This window comes from Kogia breviceps, chromosome 11 (assembly GCF_026419965.1).
Source record: "Kogia breviceps isolate mKogBre1 chromosome 11, mKogBre1 haplotype 1, whole genome shotgun sequence".
NCBI lineage: Eukaryota > Metazoa > Chordata > Mammalia > Artiodactyla > Physeteridae > Kogia > Kogia breviceps.
In genome coordinates, this window is record NC_081320.1 from 44,414,907 (window position 1) to 44,436,406 (window position 21,500).

A 21,500-nucleotide genomic window follows, 5' to 3' on the forward strand; every position below is an offset into this window, starting at 1 on the left:
TACTTAAAATCATAATTTCATTATGTTCTTACCTGAAGGTACTAGAGAATCTTGTTCGATAATTCTCGCGGAGGCCAAATCACTGATAATATACTGTAACCTTAAATGTCTGAATACTGACACAAATGGCTTTCCTTGCTCAGTTTCAAGGAAGGTCATACCTTCAAAATCTGTAAAAGAAAACAAAAAAACAGCTTAAATTAAATAGCCATTCTTTTCAAATCAATTTATTTATTCCTACATGTTTTTATGGGCAGGGGGACACACACTCACGTCTATTAGAATACAAATAAGCTAGTTTCAAAGTTTTCAAGAATTTTATAAACTTTGGGTGTGTGGATAAAAAACTTGGGGAGATTTATAAAAAAGCCCCAGGAAATTAACTTTGGTCCTAATTAGACCCTTGGCCTGGGAATTCAACTGACACCTTTCTGGAGTTTGGAGCTTACAGTACAGCAAGATGGGAAAAGAAGACTTGAGAATGGTGGTTAGGATTCAGGTATCTTTCCAGAATCCCACCACTTCAGTTTAACTCTAGAGCCCAGATGCCTCACTCAAGGGTCTTCACAAGATACACAGGACATGGAACATTTCTTGGGATCTTTCTAATTTATGCTTTAGTTACATGTGATGAACACTAGTTAATACATTAATTCTCTATTAAAATACAAAATAAGATACAAAGACATTGTAGCCATGGATTTACAACATAAGGGTAGTATTTATAATAATTCAAGTTTATCAATTTTTTCTTTTAGGGAGAATTTAAGGTTATTTCTAAAAATACTCTCAGTTGCATTCTAATATGCTTTCATGAGTGGGAAGGAAAGATCTGGAGTTACTGCTATCAAGCAGAGACTTGTACATAATCCCTAGCCTGTTCTCTATTACAAGGTATACCCATGGCAGTGGACTCAGCCTTGTTGCTATTAAGGATAGTAAATAAAAGAAGGAATCCCTACATATACTTGTGCAGAAAAATTTCTAATTTCTATTGTCTGATGGTCCTGACCCATATATATATATCCACAAAGTCAAATAATTAAGAAAACCTAAGAGAAATATACTAAAATATAGTGGGTGACGAGACCATGAGTGATTTTTTTGGTCTTATTTCCTGAGTATTCATCACTTTTATAATTTAAAAACTGTATGAAATAAACCTATAAAGTCCTCACTGAAAAACAAGAGCATCAAACATACATTTTGCCTTATGCAATAAACGTTTCCCTGAAAAGTTATCTTAAAATGTATACTTTTACACTACTGAGGCTGGGATGGATAGCCTGGAGTGGGGAAACCAGAAGGGGACCACAGCTTCTTATTCTAGTTTCTGCCACTTAAGCTGCAGAATAATTTCTCTCTTGATGGACTGCTGCAGTTTAATCCAACTGGAGCTCAAATGAGCATAAATTTATGTCAACATTTACCTAACATCCATTGTTTCCATTGAGTCCCTTTGTCCCCCACCTCCAAATATTTATTTATTTTGGCTTTGCTGGGTCTTAGTTGCAGCATGTGGGATCTTCACTGTGGCATGCATGCGGGATCTAGTTCCCTGACCAGGGATCTAACCCAGGCACCCCCTGCACTGGGAGCATGGAGTCTTACCCACTAGACAACCAGGGAAGATCCCCTTTGCCTTTTTAGCTTCTCCACCATTCTTCTCTTTTTCAGCTTTTATCTCTGTTTTTTAAGTTAAATTTTCTCCTCTACTTTTTTCCTTTATAATTTCTCAAATCTCTCTTTAAATGCCATAATGTAGCTCTAAAGTATAATTTAAGACAGAAGTTTAGCATTTTGTTCTTCAAGCAAATCAAGTTAGATTTTACTGATATGGTCATTTACACATTTTTGGTTCATGAGCTTGAAGGAAAAATAATTAGCTAGTAAATCTCACTACATAAAATAATTCTCAAAATTTATTTAAACAAGACAAAAAGAGCACTAAATTTTAATATAAGAACCTCTATTCATCAAGACACCTTCAGAAAAGTTAAAAAAAAAAACCCTACAAACTGAAAGATACATGGAACACATACTTATGACAAAGAATCAAGAATATATAAAGAATGCCGACACATCAGTAAGACAAATACAATATTAAAATAGGAAAAAAACCTGAACAGACATTTCACAGAAGAAGAAACATATGGCCGATAAACACATAAACAGGTGTTCAATCTCCTTAGTTTTCAAGGAAATGAAAATCAATACCACAATATGAAATAGTTCAATAACAAAAAAAACAGGATGATATATTGTCCAGTGGTGTGCTGGATCTGGCTTGTGCTGGCTCACAGGAGCTGATGGTATGCATTTCTTCCCAACTCCACATTCAGTGGTGTCACATTAGTAGCCTGAAATTAGCCATGCTGGGAGAATTTGTATCATGAAAATTTTAAAAAATGCTACAAATAAGTGATTATTTTTTCAGAGAGGCAGCTTACCAACATATCACTATGTCACGCATTCATGTTAAGATGTGCAAAATGCCGTAACAAACATTTAAACAGTTTTTAAAAGCAAAGTCAGAGGGACACAATAGGAAAGAAGCACATGAGCAGACTGAAGTTACTATATTCTAGTACTTGAAGATTAGTTCACTGAGGTTCAATACATTATTTAAAAAAATGAAAAAGGTGGCCATGCATGGACCAAAAATGACAGTGAACTACGAAAATCGTGAACTAAGGATTATGATTTTTATCCACTTCTTTGCATCTGAGGGCCATTAAAATTTTGTTTTTTCTATATCTGTTTTATCCAGTCTCAATTTTCTCAGTGTAAATGAGGAGTTGAATTAGATCATTGCTAAGGTCCTCTCCAGCTCTAAAATCCCCTATGTTTATCAGGGCCTGATTTTAATTAAATTTCAATTTAAAACAAAAAATACAAGCTCTCAATAAAAATTTCAGGCATACCTTTTCTCCTCTTAGAAAACCAGACATCTGTTTCAGTCAAAAGCTGTTTTAAAGATCCATTCCAAGAAGGCACAAGTTGAAGGAACATCCACTAGGTTAAAAAAATAAATTAAAAAAATTACAAGACTTCATTTAGTTTATGATTTTACATTTTCAAACTGCTTCCTTAAAACCTAATATCTAAAAAATTTAATTTCCATTTTACAAGCAATTGTAGGAAGTAGAACTATCACATGATATGCTCAGAAGTCTTAAATTCATAATGGCATTAATTATGGTCCAAAGATAAAAACTAGATGAGTACATGATAAGGAATAAACTAATCCCTGAAAAGTACTTATGGTCTCAAACACACTGTAGTTATAGTATTAAAAAGGTAAATGTTCTGTGTGTGTATATACACACTATTATGTATATTACATATATAATATACTATATATTAAAAAAATACCAATTTATTCTACTCACCAATTAATTCAGTTTTACTACATACTACATGAGATTATAAAAGAAAGAAATTAAATATGGGAAAAAGGAGTTTCTTATTGGCTTATTGTTTCTTATTGTCTTATTGCTGTTGAGACAGTATGCAGAGTAATGAAGAGCATTACTGTTTTTTAAATCCTAGCTCTGTCAATTAATAGCTAGGGAAATTTACACCACTATGTAATCTGGGCCTTAATTTCTTCATTTGTAAGATGAGCATGATAATATGTCAATGTCAAAGGTCATTAAAAGAATTAATATGTGTAACATACTTAGAGCAGTGCCTGGCACATAGTAAGCATTCATCGATAATTACGGGAAAGAATGATTACTACCAGTGGCTCAGAGATAGAAACGGACTGTCTACCCTCCTTTAATGACTGGTTAACACAGTTACTAAACTTCCCTGAGGAAAAATAGTAATAGAGTCTCATCTCTATCATAAGACAAACAATCCCAATGATATAACCTAGAAGGTGACTATTCCCAGATTTCACGACCACGTTAGTATAGACTCAACTACACTGTGAGTGTAGACTCAACTACATTTTTGTCCCATGTTAGCTAGGGACAAAAGGCTAAAGGCTAAATTATGCAGTGGAAAACGCAATGGACTAGAATTCACAGACCTGGGTTCTGCCTCAAGCCTGCCACTTAATAATTGTTAAGAATTCTAAGTTTTACCAACTGCAGATCAAGAGTAATAGCCAATTTGTCTCTTCAGAGAGTTGTGAAAACAAAATTATGTTGAAACCTTTCAAAAGGATGAAGTGAAATATATGCCTGAAGTACAAAAGACCTTTAAAAGAATTTCAACATTCTCTAGAAAAACGTGTGAAAACTTCATCAGTTATTAATTCAACTAAAGCTCAATTTTGCAAATATTTCTGAAAAACATATAAAACATTAACGTTTCTGATTATGTAAATAACAACATGTTAACTGTTGAAAAAAAATCTGGGAAAAAACAGAAATGTATTCTTAGGAGAGGAAAGTATAAAGAATACCACTGAAATCAATCATGATATCAACTCCCTAAACAAAGACTTCTTAACATTTTGGCATATTTATTTTTACTTTTCTCACATTTATAACCATTCCCTTACCACTGGACACTAGCTGTTTCCAGCTTTTCACTATTATAAGCAATGCAGTGGGGATATCTTTACACACATCATATTATGGCAGTACCTTTTTAAGGGCTGTGTATACATCCATCTCCACTTGCATCACAAATAAGTTAGATGAACCAATGAGCTGTTTCATGACACTTATACTAGAAAAGATAAAATAGAAGTAGTGAGCCTCTCTTCATGCACAAGCTAAAAGACCCTGGTGGAACTGAAAACTTTAAGTCTTTTTTATCAAAAGAAAATGTGGAATGAAAAATTACATCCATCTTTTTGCCCAAGACAAAGAATCTATCTGAACATAAGGATACTTTTAATTCAGACAGTATGCTGTGAAAAGTCTTTTCTTGCACTGACAAGGAAACAAAGGGCTTTGCTGTGCTAATTAATCAAGTTAAAGCAAGGTCCCAGTAAGATAAGTTTTAGTATGCTCTGATTAAGTGGCAGCCTTCCTCTTTTTTCTTTCCCCCTCATTCAATTAAAAAAAAAAAAAAAAAAAACACTTGTCAAAATTTATTGAAAGAGATATATCTTCAAAGTCTATCTTTCACCTCCAGGCTTAAGAGAACTGCTTAGTCATAAAACATGTTGTTATTACTGTTAAGATTAAAATCAAGAAATATGTGTTAGTTTAAATTTAGAATGGAAATAATATCACTAGCTGTTTTCTTTTCTTTTTTCCTTTTTCTTTCCTTCCTTTAAGCCACAAAAAGCCAGAAGAGCATCTGGGGCTTTAAGATGACCATTATGATTTATCTTCCTTTTGAAAAAGCTCAATGAGAAATTATAAAAGAGAAAAAGTGTTTCTAATGACTTTTAAACCAAACATACTGCAGAGCTTTGTTTATGCCTTGATATCATTAGGTGATGATTTTTTGGTAGAATAATGCTTCTCAAACTTTTCTACCAAAGTACCTCTTAAGGGAAGAAGAAAGGAAAGGACCCAGGAATCCAGGAGTAGGCTAGCCATAAGAATAACATTTCTATTAATTTTTGTATTTCATCTTCTAAATCCAAAGACGCTTAATTCTCTCTATTCCACAATGTATTTAAACATTAAAATGTTTACTTCTCTCCTACTCCTCCCCACACCTCCCCCCCAAAATCATTAAAATTGACATCCCAGTAAGCTAGGCAATGTTAAGGCTTTGGTTTTGCACATTTGCATCAGAATGCCACACACTCCTAGGGACATTTGTACCCTTGTCTCAGAAGCACCATTGTCAAAGAACTGCAAGCCTGAAAGTGACTGCATAGTCTACTGGCCTTTATAAGTTCATTCCCACTCTGAATTTCTCAGACCCAGGGCAGATAAGTCAGCTCCATTATTACAAATAAGTGCCTAGAGGGCAGAGACCATGACATCATCACCTCTGCCTTCTTCACAGCCCTTAACAGAGTACCTTTACACACAGTAGACATTCAGAAATTATTTGTTGAAAGAAGGAAGGAATAATAAGCAAACTTAATTCAAAAGACCAACTTAATTGTGAATTTAATTTCACTTACGCTTAGCAAAAAGTTTAAAGCAATTTCCTCAAAAGTAATTTCTCAATGGGAAAAGACGGTTTTTAAAATAAACTTTTAGATTCTCTAAGAGCCCAGCAAAAGTGAGGTAACCCTTTTTCTATAGTTTTATAGCAGCAATGAATTTTTCCATTAAAATTGGTTAAAGGAGTACTCATAATATACATTGTATCATTTACAACAAAGAAAAGAAATTTGTGTAGCATTTTTTCAATTCATGATGTAGTCAAGATACCTTTCATTAAACTGTTCACTTTTTCATAAGCAATACATTTTTACTTTATACAAAAATGTCTTGCATACTTTAACAAATGATAATAAAGTTATTTAAAATTCAAGTACCTGAGTTCTTTAAAAAGTTCAACATTCTGGTGAGTCATCAAATTGTTTAGAAGCCATTCAAGGCACCTGAAATTAGAACATGGAATTATTACATTATATATCATGTATCTATGATTTATTAAGTAGTACGTACAGTTAAAATTTAAAAAGAATATTAATCTTGCTAGGACATGCGCAAATTTTTAAATTTAACAATTGGAAAGTTAGTATTGTTTTTGTCAGCAGTTAGTAAGGGAATATTCCCTTTATATTAAAAAGAGCATTTCTAATTAAGAAAACCTCATTTTCAAGTTTGTGTTAAATGGTTTATGAAGGGTTTTACATACTTCTATTACCTTCTTTATAATTTGAAAATGGGTACTGCAATTCTCAAGAATTAAAAACATTGCCAGTAGTTGCACTGATATACAGTCAGCCCTCGGTATCCGCGGGTTCTGTATCCATGGATTCAACCAACCGAGAATTGGAAATATTGGAGAAAAAAAAAAATAATTCCAGAATGTTCCAAAAAGCAAAACTTAAATTTGCCGCCAGCCAGCAACTATCTACATAGCATTTACATTGTATTTGTAACTATTTACATAGCATTCACATTGTATTAGGTATTTATAAGTAATCCAGAGATGATTTAAAGTATACAGGAGGATGGTTATTTGCAAATACTACACCATTAAATAAGGGACTTGAGCATCCGCAGATTTTGGTATCCACCCAGGTCCTGGAACCAATCCCCTGCGGATAGTGAGGGACGACTGTAATGGCTATTATGCCTACTGCTTAAAAAAATTTAATAGAGATGTGCTGTAAAGAGTGGCCATAGTTTTTTTAAGCATGTATAACCCACCCACAATCACAAAGACCACACTTTTGAGGAATTTACTAAATAGTCCAAATGTAAAAACAGACCTTTCATAACAAATTCTATCCTCCCTTTTCTTTCTTTTTTATAGCTATACATTCTCTTAAGAAACCAAAGCAGCCAAATTCCCTAAAGCTGGATAAAAGGAAAAACAAGAAAGGTAACTCACTTTTTCTTTACAGAATCCAGTCCATAGGTCCCTGCTGATGTGTAATAGCCACATACGGTTTTCACATTAATTGTTTCCTTCATTGTCTCACCACACTGCTGTATTAAACCATCCTGTAAATATAAATAAGCACTGGAAAGGCCCATTTCACATGGGAAAAATAAGCTCTGAATATGTGCTTTTACATATTAAAAAGTAAAAAAAAAAAAAAAAAAAAAAAAAAGGAAAAAAGAAAGAAAAGAAAGAAAACTCATTAAGTGCAGCAAACCTAAGTCTTTTTATAAGTCCAGTAAAAATACCTAAAAAAATCCAGCAAGTATTAAACTAAATACTTAGAAGTAAAAATGGAAGGGAGGAAGTAAAAGCAGTAAGACAGAGGTGAATATTGCTATTCTCTTTCTTTTCTGTCCTTCCCCTCTCTGGGACCTTTGCAAATTTAAGCAGCATTCTGTCTGTTTTGCCTGTTCTTTCAAAACTAAGACCTCTTTATATAGTCAGATGACCATGTGATGGGCTAGGTAAGTAAACAATATGAATCATCAGAAAGTTTATATTAAAGTTTAAAACACCTATCAATACCTAAGAAATACACCTAAAACAAATAAATTATTGTTTAAAACTTACATTGAATTTTTAATCTAAAATGTTTATATGGAAGATTTAAAATAGCTAACTTTATTTAATATATGGACAGGATCTGGTCATTTTTAACTCAAATTTCTGAGATACATTCATCATGCAAGTGTATTACTGTTAAACAGTTAAATCATAAAGATAAGGCAGAAAGTGAATTAAGAACAAAACCAAAAAAGGATTAAAATTTAAAAAATAAAGTATAATTACTGGAAATAAGTATTGAAAGGATCAAAACATTTATAAAAATCAAATTACCTCAGCCAAGGATATTTAGCAAGCTATTAACTAATACTTAAATCAGTATACAAAAGTCATATAAAAAGAAACTTAACTTTAAAAAATGATCAAAATAAAATGTTGACTCCATTGGGATTTTACACTTACCTGGAAGCCATTCTAGACTCCTTCCCTTTCCTTATAATAATCTCATCTGTCACCAAGTCCAGTGGATTATCCCTGCTTAACCTCTCCAGTAACCAGTTTTCCTCTCCATGCTTTTTGCTACTACCCTCATTTAGACCCTCCCATGGATTACTGCAATAGGTTTTTTTTTTTTCATTTTCTTCATATTTAATGGAATGTACAGTAATTTTAATATATCTAGTATAATTCTCCTAGATGTGGCAACAAATTTTTTTTTTTTTTTGCGTTACGCGGGCCTCTCACTGTTGTGGTCTCTCCCTTTGCGGAGCATAGGCTCCGGACGCGCAGGCTCAGCGGCCATGGTTCATGGGCCCAGCCGCTCCGCGGCACGTGGGATCCTCCCACACCGGGGTACGAACCCGTGTCCCCTGCATCGGCAGGCGGACTCGCAACCACTGCGCCACCAGGGAAGCCCGGCAACAAATTTTTAATGTTAATATACCTTGAGTTTTCTCATCATTATTTCTCTAATTTATTTATTTATTTTATAATTTTTATTGGAGTATAGTTGATTTACAATGTTGTGTTTTTTCAAGTGTACAGCAAAGTGAATCAGCTATTAGTGGGAATGTAATAGGTTTTATACTCATCTTTCCTTCAGTTCATCCTTCACAATGTTCCCAAAGCATTCTGAAATATAACTTTGTCTTTCCCCTGATTAGAACTTTCTAAAAGTCCTCATATGTAAAGTCTTGACTTCTTAAGAGGTATTGATTGAGGGGCTTTCGTAATCTGGTCTCTGCCTCCCTCTCTCCAACCCTTCTTATATTCTGTGCTATATCTATGTTCCACTCAGATTCTCTAATCCTCCACTGTTTCATATTTCTAGGTCTTAGTTTTCTGTCTGAAATGTTCTTCCTTCCCCTCTCTTTTTACTTCACAAGATAAATACATTTTCAGTTTTCAAGGCTCAACCGCAAACACAACTTCTTTCTTTGACACCAACAGCTTAAACCAACCACTTTGTGCATCCACTAAATCCTACAGAAAGTTTATCATCACATCTATAATATTGGACAGCTCTTAGTTTACCTTTGAGTCTGTATATCAACTCTCCCTCCCCCACTCTACACACTCATTATATTGTGAGCTTCTTAAAGGTGGGGATTATATCTTTATTTACCTTTGTATCTCTATGCCTAGCTTGACACACTGCTCAATACACTTCCGATGAATGAACAAATCTGTCATTCTACCAATAGATTATATACATTTAGGTGGTTTACACACAATTATTTCATAATTAAGAAAACAGTTACAGAGTAAGCAATGTTTTCCAAACCCATGAACTATATGAATTAGTAATAAGCCACCTGCTTAAAAGTCAAGATAAGTCATTAACGAATAGAAATCAGTAAATGGATTTAAGACAAGTACCTTCCTTCCACATTATAGTCATTCTAAGATATCCACACAGAAATAGCTTGCATTCATTTTACAAAGGCATCGAGACCATCTCATTTGTAATAAACTGCTTTTCATTAAACATTTTAAATGACTTATCGTGAATGGAATATTTATACATTTCATTTAAAAGTTATAAAAAAGCTAAGTTTTATTATTGTTTTTGGAACAGATACCTTGAAACAAAGATATAAGTGTGATCCTTTTTTTCAGTACTATGCATACTTACCAACTGCAGCATACAAGCTGCTGCCAAAATGGCAATAACTCGACTGGGCTTTATTAAGACATCATCTCGATACAATGACCCAAATGCCACCTGCAGTGCTTAAAGCAAAAGTACACAGGTAGAATGAAATAACAATTATAGCTGTGAGAGTATTACAAAAATAACAATGACAGTCTTCATACACTAAGACATATGTCTAAATCTAGTATGTAGAGAAAAGGATAAGATTAGTATCATTAATTGAACTATTAGTAATGGTTATGGATTGATGGTACTAATTTAATAACAATGTTATACATTTCCATCTGTTCTACCAAATCATGCTGGATTCTTCTACATCTAATCTTGACATTAGTTAGTGGTCAGAATTAAGACACCCTTGGAAAATGTTTTATAAAGATATCCCTGAGTAAACCAATCATTAAGTACAACTACACAGACCCAATGATAATCTTAACCCTGGTGCTTTCAGTGCTTTACCACCGGGGAGTATGGAACAGCTCCTGGTCTCATGCATGCCACACTCTCACCCAGCTGCCACAGCTATGTAAGTCTGTCCATCCTTTTCTCTACTGCCATTCTCATGCATGTCCTACATGGTTTGCTTTATAAATATTCTTTTCTGTTTGCCTATGAGGTGAGTACTGGGTACTTCCACTTCAGCTATCAAAGACAGGAGCAGGAGCACTAGAGTAGGAGTCAGGAGACCTACAGTCTGATATAGGCTCACTAAACTGCTCTGAGACCTAAAATAAGTCTCTTAAATCCTCTGGACCTCAGCTTCCTCATCTAAGGACCTTACAGCTCTAAAACAATACTAACTACATGATTCGTATAATTATTCCCAGAAAAGGTCTTCATATATAGGGAATAATCAATGAATAATGTTTACTGGCTTATTGTTTATTGGTCATACTTCTCCTTCCTTCACTCTACATCCTCTATATCCCAGGCAGATATATTTACAAACATGAAGTAAACATATTGGTAAGGCTGACATGACTAAATAGATTAAAGATACGTAGAACAGAATTGATAAACTATGGAGTAAATTAATATAAAGTTGTCACCTTAGGGTGTTAAACGGAGCTTTTCTCTAGCCAACAAAATTAGAAGAAAATATTTATTTTCTGTCAAAAGAATACAAAGTTTATGTTTTTATGATTTTTGCATAATAGTAATCATGGTGGTGGTTACCTTCTATATCAATATTTTGGTCTGGAATCTCCAGTTCAATAATATTCATGCTGGACTCCTTCCATGAACCACTGAACATACTAGAAAAGTAGCCAGACTTAAAAACAAAAACAAAAAACACACTTATGCAGTATTTTCTGTGTCTTCCAAATTATTTTCCCATTTCTAACTCTAAGCAACTATTCTAACAAAACTAACACATCATATTATTTCAAGAGAAAACAAACTGCCAGATAGGGGAAAAGAAATTAAGATAAGGACACTATTAGGCTTATCAAAATACTTTAATTATTGAAAACCAAACCAAATTCTCATATTATTATCTGAACTGACTTCCTATGTTACTATTTGAACCAACTAAGCTTTTTACTTAGTTGAAACAATTTCTGAGTATATTACATGAATATGTTTTCCTTTTCAATAGCATTCTAAATTCAAGCTTAGAAATTATATATTTAAGTATCTCTCATAAATATATAACAACACACAACGTGGATACAAAATAATGTACTGAGGAAGAGAGAAGAGAAAACTAAAAAAGCTGTTGAGTCCTTACTGTCTCTCACTGACTATAAAGGGTTCAGACCAGTCCCAAGTCAACACTAATAGGATGATCCCCAAGGAGTTAGGGAAAATCCAAAGTTTAGTTTTATCTTATAAAAAAATTCCAGAATGAATCTGAATTATTGGAAAAACACCAGAATGGATGAAGTCTTTAGTTACCTTCTAGATAGCACCTCCCACAACAAGAATTACTTTGGAACGGATCAAATACTAACTACTGATTTTTAAAAATTTACTGAGTATGTAGTTTAAGGCACTGTGAATATAGCAGGAAACAAAACAGACGTTTCTGTCCTCAGGGGACTTATAATTTAGCATGTGTCTTGCACTATTATCAATCCGGTTTCTCTTGAGAGGGAAAGCCTTAACAGAGGCATTTTCACCCTTGAATTCACAAAAGTGCTTTCAGAGATCAAAAAGAAAGATATGGACCATGTCCTCAAGTTAAGACCAGTATTCTGATATAGTCTCTGGGGTATATACTGCAAGCCAAAGTAAACTTGTTCAAAAAAATTAAATAAAAAACATGATTAAAGGGTAAGAGAAAAAATTCCTTTCAAATGCTTCTACTGAAAAATCTTATACTATACTGTCTTACCAGTAATTACTGTCGTATCGTGAAGAGGAGAGGGAAAATATAAGCTCCATAGGATAAAAAGTGAATTGTTCACTGTTCTATTCCCACTGCCTAGACCAATGACTTGAAAACAGATTTGATGAAACAATAAATGATTAAAATAGTTGAGCCATTACAGCAACATTTTCTTTTATTCTGAAAGTCCTGAATCTTTAAAATGCTGTGGCTGATAATAATATTTTCACAGAAATCAAACAGGTATATCAGCTAAATGACTTAGTCCATATACTTTTTTGGTTTTGGTTTTGGCATTTTCCAGGAGAGAGGGAAGAGTAAGTGCCAAGAACTTTCCATTCACATTCAATCTTAACTACAAAGCAACATTTCAGCTTAATTTATCCAACTGAAATAATCATATACAAAATAAACAAATTCAGCAATCCTAACTTCAATGTTGAATGGTTTTTCCCTTTTTCCCTTTTTGTCAACAGAAGGCACCAAAGTAAGTACCTTATTGGAGTAATGACAAAAAGGCTGGTATGACAATGAAAACTCAAAATCTGTTTTCTAGACCAAACTAAGTTTTCACTAACAATGTTCACCATATCTCTTACAAAACAAGACTTTTCATCAGATAGGACTTAAACAACAAATGTTCATGCAAAAGATTACTGTGAAATGCAATGAGAAAGAACAAGACTTATAAGAGTGTGAGTTGTTTTTAGTGACTACCTTGGTTACTCAAATATATAGAAAAATAAAATACTTACTTGACATAAATATATTTTGTGTAAACTCCACTCTTCTCCTAGAGCACAAATCTTAATGTCACTGTTTTCACCATTTAAAAATAATGTTTGATAAATATATTTGGATGTACTCTTCAATTTTTTCCTGTTAAAAGAAATGCAAATGTTACATATATGTAAAACTGAGTGTTTTACTGATTTTGCCTGTAACTCAAAATATTCCTTTTGCTCAATTTCTATTAAATAGAACCAATTTGTCCACTGTATAAAAAGATAGAGGGCTATTATATATTCAAATGTGCTCATGTATGGAAGGGTACATAAGAAACTAATAATAGTGGTTATCTGTGGGGTACTCTATTCCCAAGAGGGGGAATAGTGGATAGATGGGGGCAAGTGTGGAAGGGAGACCTTTCACTATACAGCTTTTTGCAATTTCTGATTTTTGAACTAAGAGAATTACCTATTCAATAAAGAAAAGTAAACATGGTGATTTTTGCATATTTCCTTATTTAGTAACCAGCACTATGGATGATATAATACAGTTGCAATAATACTGCTATGCAACTACAAAATGAAGAACAAGAATAAAAATTTCACCTACACAAGTAATTTTAAAAATAATTTACATTTAATCTTATCTTAGTATCGAACTGTTCTTAAACTCCTTAAGATGTCTTTTTCCCCACATTGGACAAATGGTTTGCAGCCTTAGACCAAAGGTTTTCAAAATTATGCTCAATGGAGAAGTGTCTTAGGGGCCACCAGGGAGAGCCGAGGTGTGAACTCTGGGCATCCCATCTAACTTCAACCAGAGCAGCATTATATATTATATATTATATTTGTAAACATCTTGGATTTGTGCATAAGATTTAATTTAAAGGAAGAATTGTTATTTTTGTTTTAAGTTTGACAATCATTGCTCAAGATGGTTCAGTAAGTAAGTAAAGCCCTAGGCAGAGACTGATCAATATCTTTTATATTCCTGGCCAATCCTGATAGCTTTCCTAGTAAAATTTTAAAATCTTTTTAAAAAATGAAGTAATTGTTTCAGATGTTGTCTTAAATCAGTGTACTGAACACCCCTTCCCAACAGACAGTAAAAAATGCACATGCTTCAGTGCAGACAGACTTGGGTTTGAGTCCCAGCTCTACTACCACAGCTCAGTTACCTTAGATGTGAAAAGAGGATATTACTATCCACTTCATTGGGTTACTGTAAGAAATAAATGAGACAATGTAGTTTCCAGTTCCTGACAGCACTCTCCCCAAATTATATGAAAAGATTAAAAGTAAAGAAAGGAATAAACCCACAACAGGAAAAAGGTGAGGGTGGGCTTATCACATGATGAGAGAATTCCATGGATCTGGAAGTTAGAAAATAAACTGGAATGGAAAGGAGCAGTGACAACCATAGCCCAAAATATATGACGGTCTAGGATGGAGGTTGAAGCCCATCTGCCCTTCAGAACCGTGGGGGGTAGGGATGGGGCTGGGAGGATGAGGTCTCAAGGGAAACAGAAGGCAGAAGTGAGGAGTGAGGCAAAAAATGGGGAAACTTGTTCCCCTAATGGTCTCCCCCACTCTCTATGAACACAGAGTACAGATAACTTATACAAAGAGATTCCAAGGTTTTTCTAGAAAGAAACAGAACAAATCTAGCAGGAAGATCTAAGACTTTGGTGTAGGTGATGGTGCCCCAGACAAAGCAATCCTCATTCTAGCATTTAAGGAATCTGTAGCCTGTTAGCTCCCAACCTATTCACCCTAAATCATGGTTCCCAAACTGTGTGCCAAAGCACCTGGAGCACCACAGCAAACTCAGGGATGCATGTGGAATATTCCAAAATTAAAGGAAATCACAGCAATATCTTTCAGATACCATGCAATCTACACTATTAAGTTGTTTGGACCTAACTATGAGATATTTCTTTAGCAACAGAGGTGCCATGAAAAAAATTACTGAGACACTAAGGGCACTGTGAACCAATAAGGCTTGGGAATCTCTGCTCTAAAACAAAGCATGTCCCACCCATATCCAACTTAGTAGTCAGTCTTCCTACTCAAAGGGAAGGCTCAGCAAAAACAGATCTATTTACTCAAAACACACACACACACACCAGTGACTCATTCTGAAGCAGACAACAAAGGATCTCTCAACATGAGGAAATTAACAGCATTAAGGACTATTTTAAAAAAGAGAAAAATTGGCATCAGCGGAAACATATAATTTAGGGAAAATAGAATTTAAAAAAAAACTCTAACACTCTAATTATAACTAGTACATCTAGAGAGTTAAGATGACTACATTTATAAAATAATAGGATGCTAAGCTAAAGTATTACTCAGAACAAGGGGGGAAAAAAAAAAGAGATCTTCGGGACCAAAACCACAGTTGCTGAAATTAAAAAATTTTAAAAAGGGGAAAGTTAAGGAAATTTCCCATAACACAAAGCAAACAAGATCTAGAAAAGAAAAAAAGAAAAGAGAAAAGAGGTACAATCCAAGAAATCCAAAATCCAGTTAAGAGGGGTCCAAGAAAGAGAAAACAAAGATAACAGGAGAAAGAGAATTACAGAAGAAAGTTTCCCCAAACTAGTATCCAGATTGTAAGGATCCACCAACTTCCAAAGCCATTAAAAGACCTACAGTTAAGCACCTTCTAGTTAAATTCCAAAATACCAAAGGAAATATTCCAAAAGTTCCAGAGAGAAAAAAAGTCACCTAAAAAGAAAAGAGAATTAGACCAGCATCACATTTTCTCATCAGTATGGTAGGCTAGAAGACAATGAATTAATACCATCAAAGATATCAAAAGTTATTTTAGATTTCTGCACCCAGTCAAAAGATGACTAAAGTGAGAGACTAAATTTACAACTAGATAAGCACAAATTACCTTCTTTTGCACCTTTCTTAGGAAAATATTTGAGGATGTAGTTCCCTCCAATGAGTTCAGAAACAAAAAGACAGGCTACAGAAAATGGTGGATCCAATCCTAGAGACAGAGTCAAAGTCCCAGGATAAGTGTAGACCTAGAGAGCAATGGATCCAGATTGGAACAAGAGGATGGAGGGACCCAGGAGGGAGGTCTTGGGTGTAGAGAAGAAGGACTCCATGCAAGTGTGTTCGGAAAGAGAAAAATCTGAAGATATGATGAAGGAATATTATTATTATTTTGTCAATGGCGGGGGTGGGAGGGAAGGCAGTCAGAAAGTCTAAGAAAATAAAAAAGCAATACAAAAAAGAGTATTGTTCTAATAAGCTACAAATGAAAATAGGGCCCAACTTGATGGAATGTAAAAAAAAAAAAAAAATTCCATTTAATTATGAGGTTAGAAAACTTCTCCCAAGAGAAAAACAAGGGGTTGTGACATTGGACCCAAGAAGTATGATTTATAATCCTAGCACACCACTTGACTCTGCAGTGAACAATATTTACATAGCTATAACAACACCTAACTGTTTACTAGATTTCAATTTTTAGAGACAATCTATGGACGAAAAACTAAAGATCTTGTTGCAGAACAGTTGAGTTTTAAGTCTTGTTAACGTAAAAGTAAAACATGCACTTGACAAAAGGTATAAGGTAGAAGGTGGGCCCGGAGGCCAAGGCTTTTCATGGAGTTGTTAGTTGAGATGGAAGTGCACGTGAGCCAACCTCAGGAAGCATATTAGTGCCAACATACAAGATTTTCTTACACCCTTCATCCATGCTGAGCTGAATAAACTAGGCATCTTGTACCGATACAACACATACTAGACTCTGACATGCATCTTCTAACAAAAATTTGCTTTCGAGGCTTTCCATTCCACTCCACTCATGTAGTTCAGGGGTTGGCAAACTTTTTCTGTAAAGGTCTAGACAGTTAATATTTTCAGCTTCGTGGACCAGACAGCCTCCAAGCTAGTTTTGTTGGCACGCCAGCGGGCAGTTTCTTGCTTGCCAGTCTCAGCCTTCCACATCTTAGCAAACTCCTCTACCATCTAGTGGGCCACAACTCCTCCAACATCTGAATCTCAGCTTGGGAAAGGTGGTCCTAGCCCAAATTTGTTCCTTCCTTGGGTATTCTGTCTCAGTCCTAGAAGTAGTGACAGCTCCCTATGTCCTCTATTCCTGTTTTTTTTTAGAGATCTCTTTACCTTAGTAACTTACCTTTAGTAGTTAATCGCTTGTTACTTCCTAATAATGGTTATATTAAACTTACCCTGTTCAAATTACTGTGTGATTTCTTTCTAATGGGCCCTGACATATATATTTCTATAGTGACACTGCATGCAAATGGTCTAAATACTAATTAAAAGACAGAGATTATTCTATTGGATTTTTTAAAAATCAAGACCCCACTAAATGCTGTCTACAAGATACTTAAAGACACAGGTTTAAAGGAAAGAGTGGAAAAAGATGTAACATTTAAACACTTATCAAAAGGAAGTGGCAGTGGCTATAGTATCAAGAATGTAAATGTCTTTACATTTTGTAAAGATAAAGGAAGCCAATTCATCAAGGAGGCCTAATATTTCTGAGTGCTTCCATACCTGGCACTGTGCATCGCATGCATTCTAATATTTGTCAAGTCCTATAAGGCAAGTATTAGTATCTCCATTTTACATATGAGGAAATAAGGCTATTAAGTGCAAAGTACAGACTAGAACTCAGAATCTGAGCTCTTAAAATACTAATTCTCCAAAAAGGTAACTGAACAGTTTGGAAGTGGGGGTCCGTTTTTGTAAATATAAACATTCATACATAAAACTGTATGAAAGGATTTATAAATCAAACTACTAACAGAGATTGTTTATGATACTCTTATTTGACAATACATATGTAACACGTGTAGCATAAAATTTCAGAATCTTTCAAAGTTTCGCTTAAAAAATTACATCTATGTGACCCACTGATGGCCTTTAAAAAAAGAGCAACCAGATTTTTTAATGTGAAAATTTATTCCACTTATAAACTACATTTTAGTTCACAAGTAAATATTCCGTTTTTCACCTCTTCTAAAAAAGGTTAAGCAAGCTGCCTTACATATCCACGGTCAACGACTTCGAGTAGAGACGTTGAAAGACTCGATTCCTAGTGAGGAACAAATGTACACACTACTGATAAATTTCACCTGTACAGCCAGAGTTCCTGTTTGTAATCATTTCCCTTCCACTGTGGGACGACAACAGGGGTGCCCACTTCAGAGCCTAAATTTACATGTCTTGGACCATGGAAGGCAGCCGGATGCAAAACAACTTAATCTACTGCCACCCACTCAGAGAGGACAAAGGTGTATTACCAAGGGCCAGCCGGCCGGCCCTGTCTAAGGTTTAATGAGGCGCAAGCTCTAGCTTGGCGTTTCTCAGTCGCGTCTTGGGGCTGTAGCACCACCCTGGCGGCGTCTGTGGTTTACAAACCAGAATACCGGGCGTCTCCCCAGGTGCTCCCCATCTGCCCTGCCTCGGACCGGCTCCCAAGTCTACCCCGTCAAGGGCACGTCCGCTCTTCACAGGCTGGGGAGCGCCGCAGCCCCCGAAGCCCCCCCCCGGGCACCGGGCTCATCCCCAGGCCGGGCCGCGGGAATCCCAACAGGTGCGGGCGCGTCCCCCCACGTACCTTCGAGGGGTGTTGAGGAGTCGCTGCTGCTCGTCCCCTTCCTCCTCATCCTCGTCTGTCTCGGAATCGGGGTGACAGTAGCAGAAGGCCCCGCTGCTCCGCTTGCGCTTGCGGCTGCCCGGACAGTAACAGAAGCCGTGGGCGGCCGCGTCGCCACCACCCTCCGGCCTCCAGGCCGAGCCTCCAGACCCAGAACACGGCTCCTGCTGGGCTCGGGCTCGCCCCGGGTGGCGCAGCACTCGGCTGCTCAGCGAGCCCATGGGTCACGGCTCGCCGAGACTTCAGGGAGCGCACCTCAGAGAGCCCAACGAAAACGGTCTCCCGCCATGGCCCGGCCACCACCGCCGGCCTCCACGTAGCCCGTGTGCCTACACCGCCACCTTCTCACAGGCAGCCCCAACCGCTGTGCTGGACGCTACCGCCTCCATCCTCCGCCACGCCTGCCGCGCAACGCGCGCGGACCTCAGAACCTTACCCCCGGACTTTTCGCAATAAAGCGCGGACCGTAGGCGCATGCGCACGGCGAGCCTCCGGAAGGGGCGGGGGAAAGCGCGTGTACGTCACAGGTGGAGCCTGCGCAGAATGGGATGAGGGCGGGAGCGGGGGCGTGCGTGTGCAGATTGGCGCTTTCTACCGTGAAGTCTGCTGGGCCCACCTGCAATCCTGAATTGGGGGCCGGGCCAGCTTTTAGAATTACTTTATACACCCCTTTGTGTTAGCAAGACCGGCAACTTCACCTCGTTTGTTCTTTCTGCGAAGGTTCCTTAAGCTCCAGATGTGTACCGGGCCCTGTGTTAGGGAAGGGGCAAAAAAAGACATTGCTGTTTGGGGTTATCTTCGGAGGAGTTCACCGTGTGCTAGGGTCACGCCCTGCGCAGGCTTTCCAACAGAGGAGGACCTAGAATGTGAAGCTTTGCTAGGCCCTCGGGTTTCTTAAGCAGCACCTCTCCGCTGCCCTTAACTGATTATGGCAACCGTTCCATGCGCTCTTTTCCTTCCCTCCCAGCGGCAGTGGGATGTCTGAATAGGGTCTGAACCGGTACTGTCAGGTTTTAAAGTGCCTTCTGGAGACCCAAGCAAAATTTACAAGTGTCTGAGAAAAAATTGTATGCCTGGAGTTTGCAGCCATTGCTATGGACCCTGGACAGTCAGCTTTCATTCCCTGATTGCCTTCGGCTACTTTTTTTTTTTTTTTCTTTTTAGCATTTTTATTGGAGTGTAATTGTTTTACAACGTTGTGTTAGTTTCAGCTGTATAACAAAGTGAATCAGCTATATATGTACATATATCCCCATATCCCCCCCTCTTGCGTCTCTCTCCCACCCTCCCTATCCCACCCCTCTTAGGTGGTCACAAAGCACCGAGCTGATCTCCCTGGGTGATGCAGCTGCTTCCGACTAGCTATCTATTTTACTTTTGGTAGTGTATATATGTCAATGCTAGTCTCTCACTTGGTCCCAGCTTACCCTTCCCCCCTCCCTGTGTCCTCAAGTCCATTCTCTACATCTGCGTCTTTATTCCTGTCCTGCCCCTAGGTTCATCACCCTTCGGCTACTTTCTAAATAAAATGTTTATAATGAAATACCATAAATGAAAAATGTATAATGAATTACTCAAATAGAGTAATATGATATCTACCACCACAAGTATAACTTAAATTTTAATAAAAACTTCAATGTATTATACTTGTTTTGATTAATTCTTTTAAGTAGAACGATACAGATAGGCAGAAGCTCCCTATCCATCTCAGTCTGTTTCTCTCCCTCCACTCTAGTGACCACTATCCTCAAAATGGTGTATATCATTATTCCCATGCACGTTCTTATACGTGTACCCATAGCAATATGTTTTCTTTTGCACGTTTAGACATGTAAATTAAATGGAATCATTCATACCTATCATTTTGCACTTTTCTTCTCTCTCAAAATTATACTTTTGAGACTTATTCAATTAACAAATCTATAGTTAATTTTCACTGCTCTTGTGTGACACCCAAAATTTATCCTTTCCCTCATTGAGGGAGTTAGGTTGTTTCTACTTTACTGCTCTTATAGAGCAGCATTGAACACCATGTGCAAGAGAGTCACCAAATAGGATCCCCAGAAGTGAATTTGCTGGGAACTTTTCAACTTTATTATCGTTGCCAAATTGCTCTCGAAATGACTGCACCAGTTTATACTCCCATCAGCGGTATATGTGATTTGGGCATCCCAGTGTACTCACTCTGAGAAGTCTGAACCGAGAGAGGCTGGCTGAGGCAGCTTGGTGGAGGTAGGGGGTAGGGGAGGAGCAGAAAATGATTGCTGCTAGGGGATCAGCCTGCATGCCCAGAATTTGTCAGCACAAAGGATACACATGGAACAAATGTGGGCCACTATAAGACAGCCAGCATGGAATCACCTTAGATCCTGTCTAAAAGGCCTGGGTGGAAAGACAAACGGACTTCAGCACAAAGAGCCTGAATGCCTAGGGGCTGAAAAAGGAGAACTGCATTTGCTTTGCCAAAGGAACTAAAGATGAGTATTTTACTGGTGATGGAGTTGTAAAGGAGCTCAGGAGAATGCCACCAAGAATCAGCTTTAAACATCTGACAGAACTAAAAAACAAAAAACATCTGACAGGCTCACACAGCATTCATTGATCATCTACCACCACAGCACTAACTTTCCTGCTCCCATGTAC

The 21,500-nt window shown here is 36.8% G+C and overlaps 1 protein-coding gene across 3 annotated transcripts in view; it reads right to left on the reverse strand.

Moving 5' to 3' along the window:
* The window catches only part of GMCL1 (germ cell-less 1, spermatogenesis associated), a 50,771-nt gene extending 31,402 nt beyond the window's left edge, over positions 1–19,369 (reverse strand). For 2 of the 3 annotated variants that reach the window (XM_067007448.1, XM_067007449.1), the window contains exons 1-9: positions 18,819–19,359; positions 13,238–13,361; positions 11,327–11,423; positions 10,130–10,227; positions 7,438–7,550; positions 6,410–6,475; positions 4,602–4,686; positions 2,925–3,015; positions 33–170 (exon numbers count right to left, since the gene is read on the reverse strand). In XM_067007448.1, the coding sequence (XP_066863549.1) occupies positions 33–170; positions 2,925–3,015; positions 4,602–4,686; positions 6,410–6,475; positions 7,438–7,550; positions 10,130–10,227; positions 11,327–11,423; positions 13,238–13,361; positions 18,819–19,078 (1,072 nt within the window). In that variant the 5' untranslated portion in view covers positions 19,079–19,359. Of the gene's footprint in view, positions 1–32; positions 171–2,924; positions 3,016–4,601; positions 4,687–6,409; positions 6,476–7,437; positions 7,551–10,129; positions 10,228–11,326; positions 11,424–13,237; positions 13,362–18,818 lie in introns of all 3 variants that reach the window. The other variant, XM_059079812.2, reaches the window with a different exon arrangement.
* Between the last annotated feature and the right edge of the window lie 2,131 nt (positions 19,370–21,500).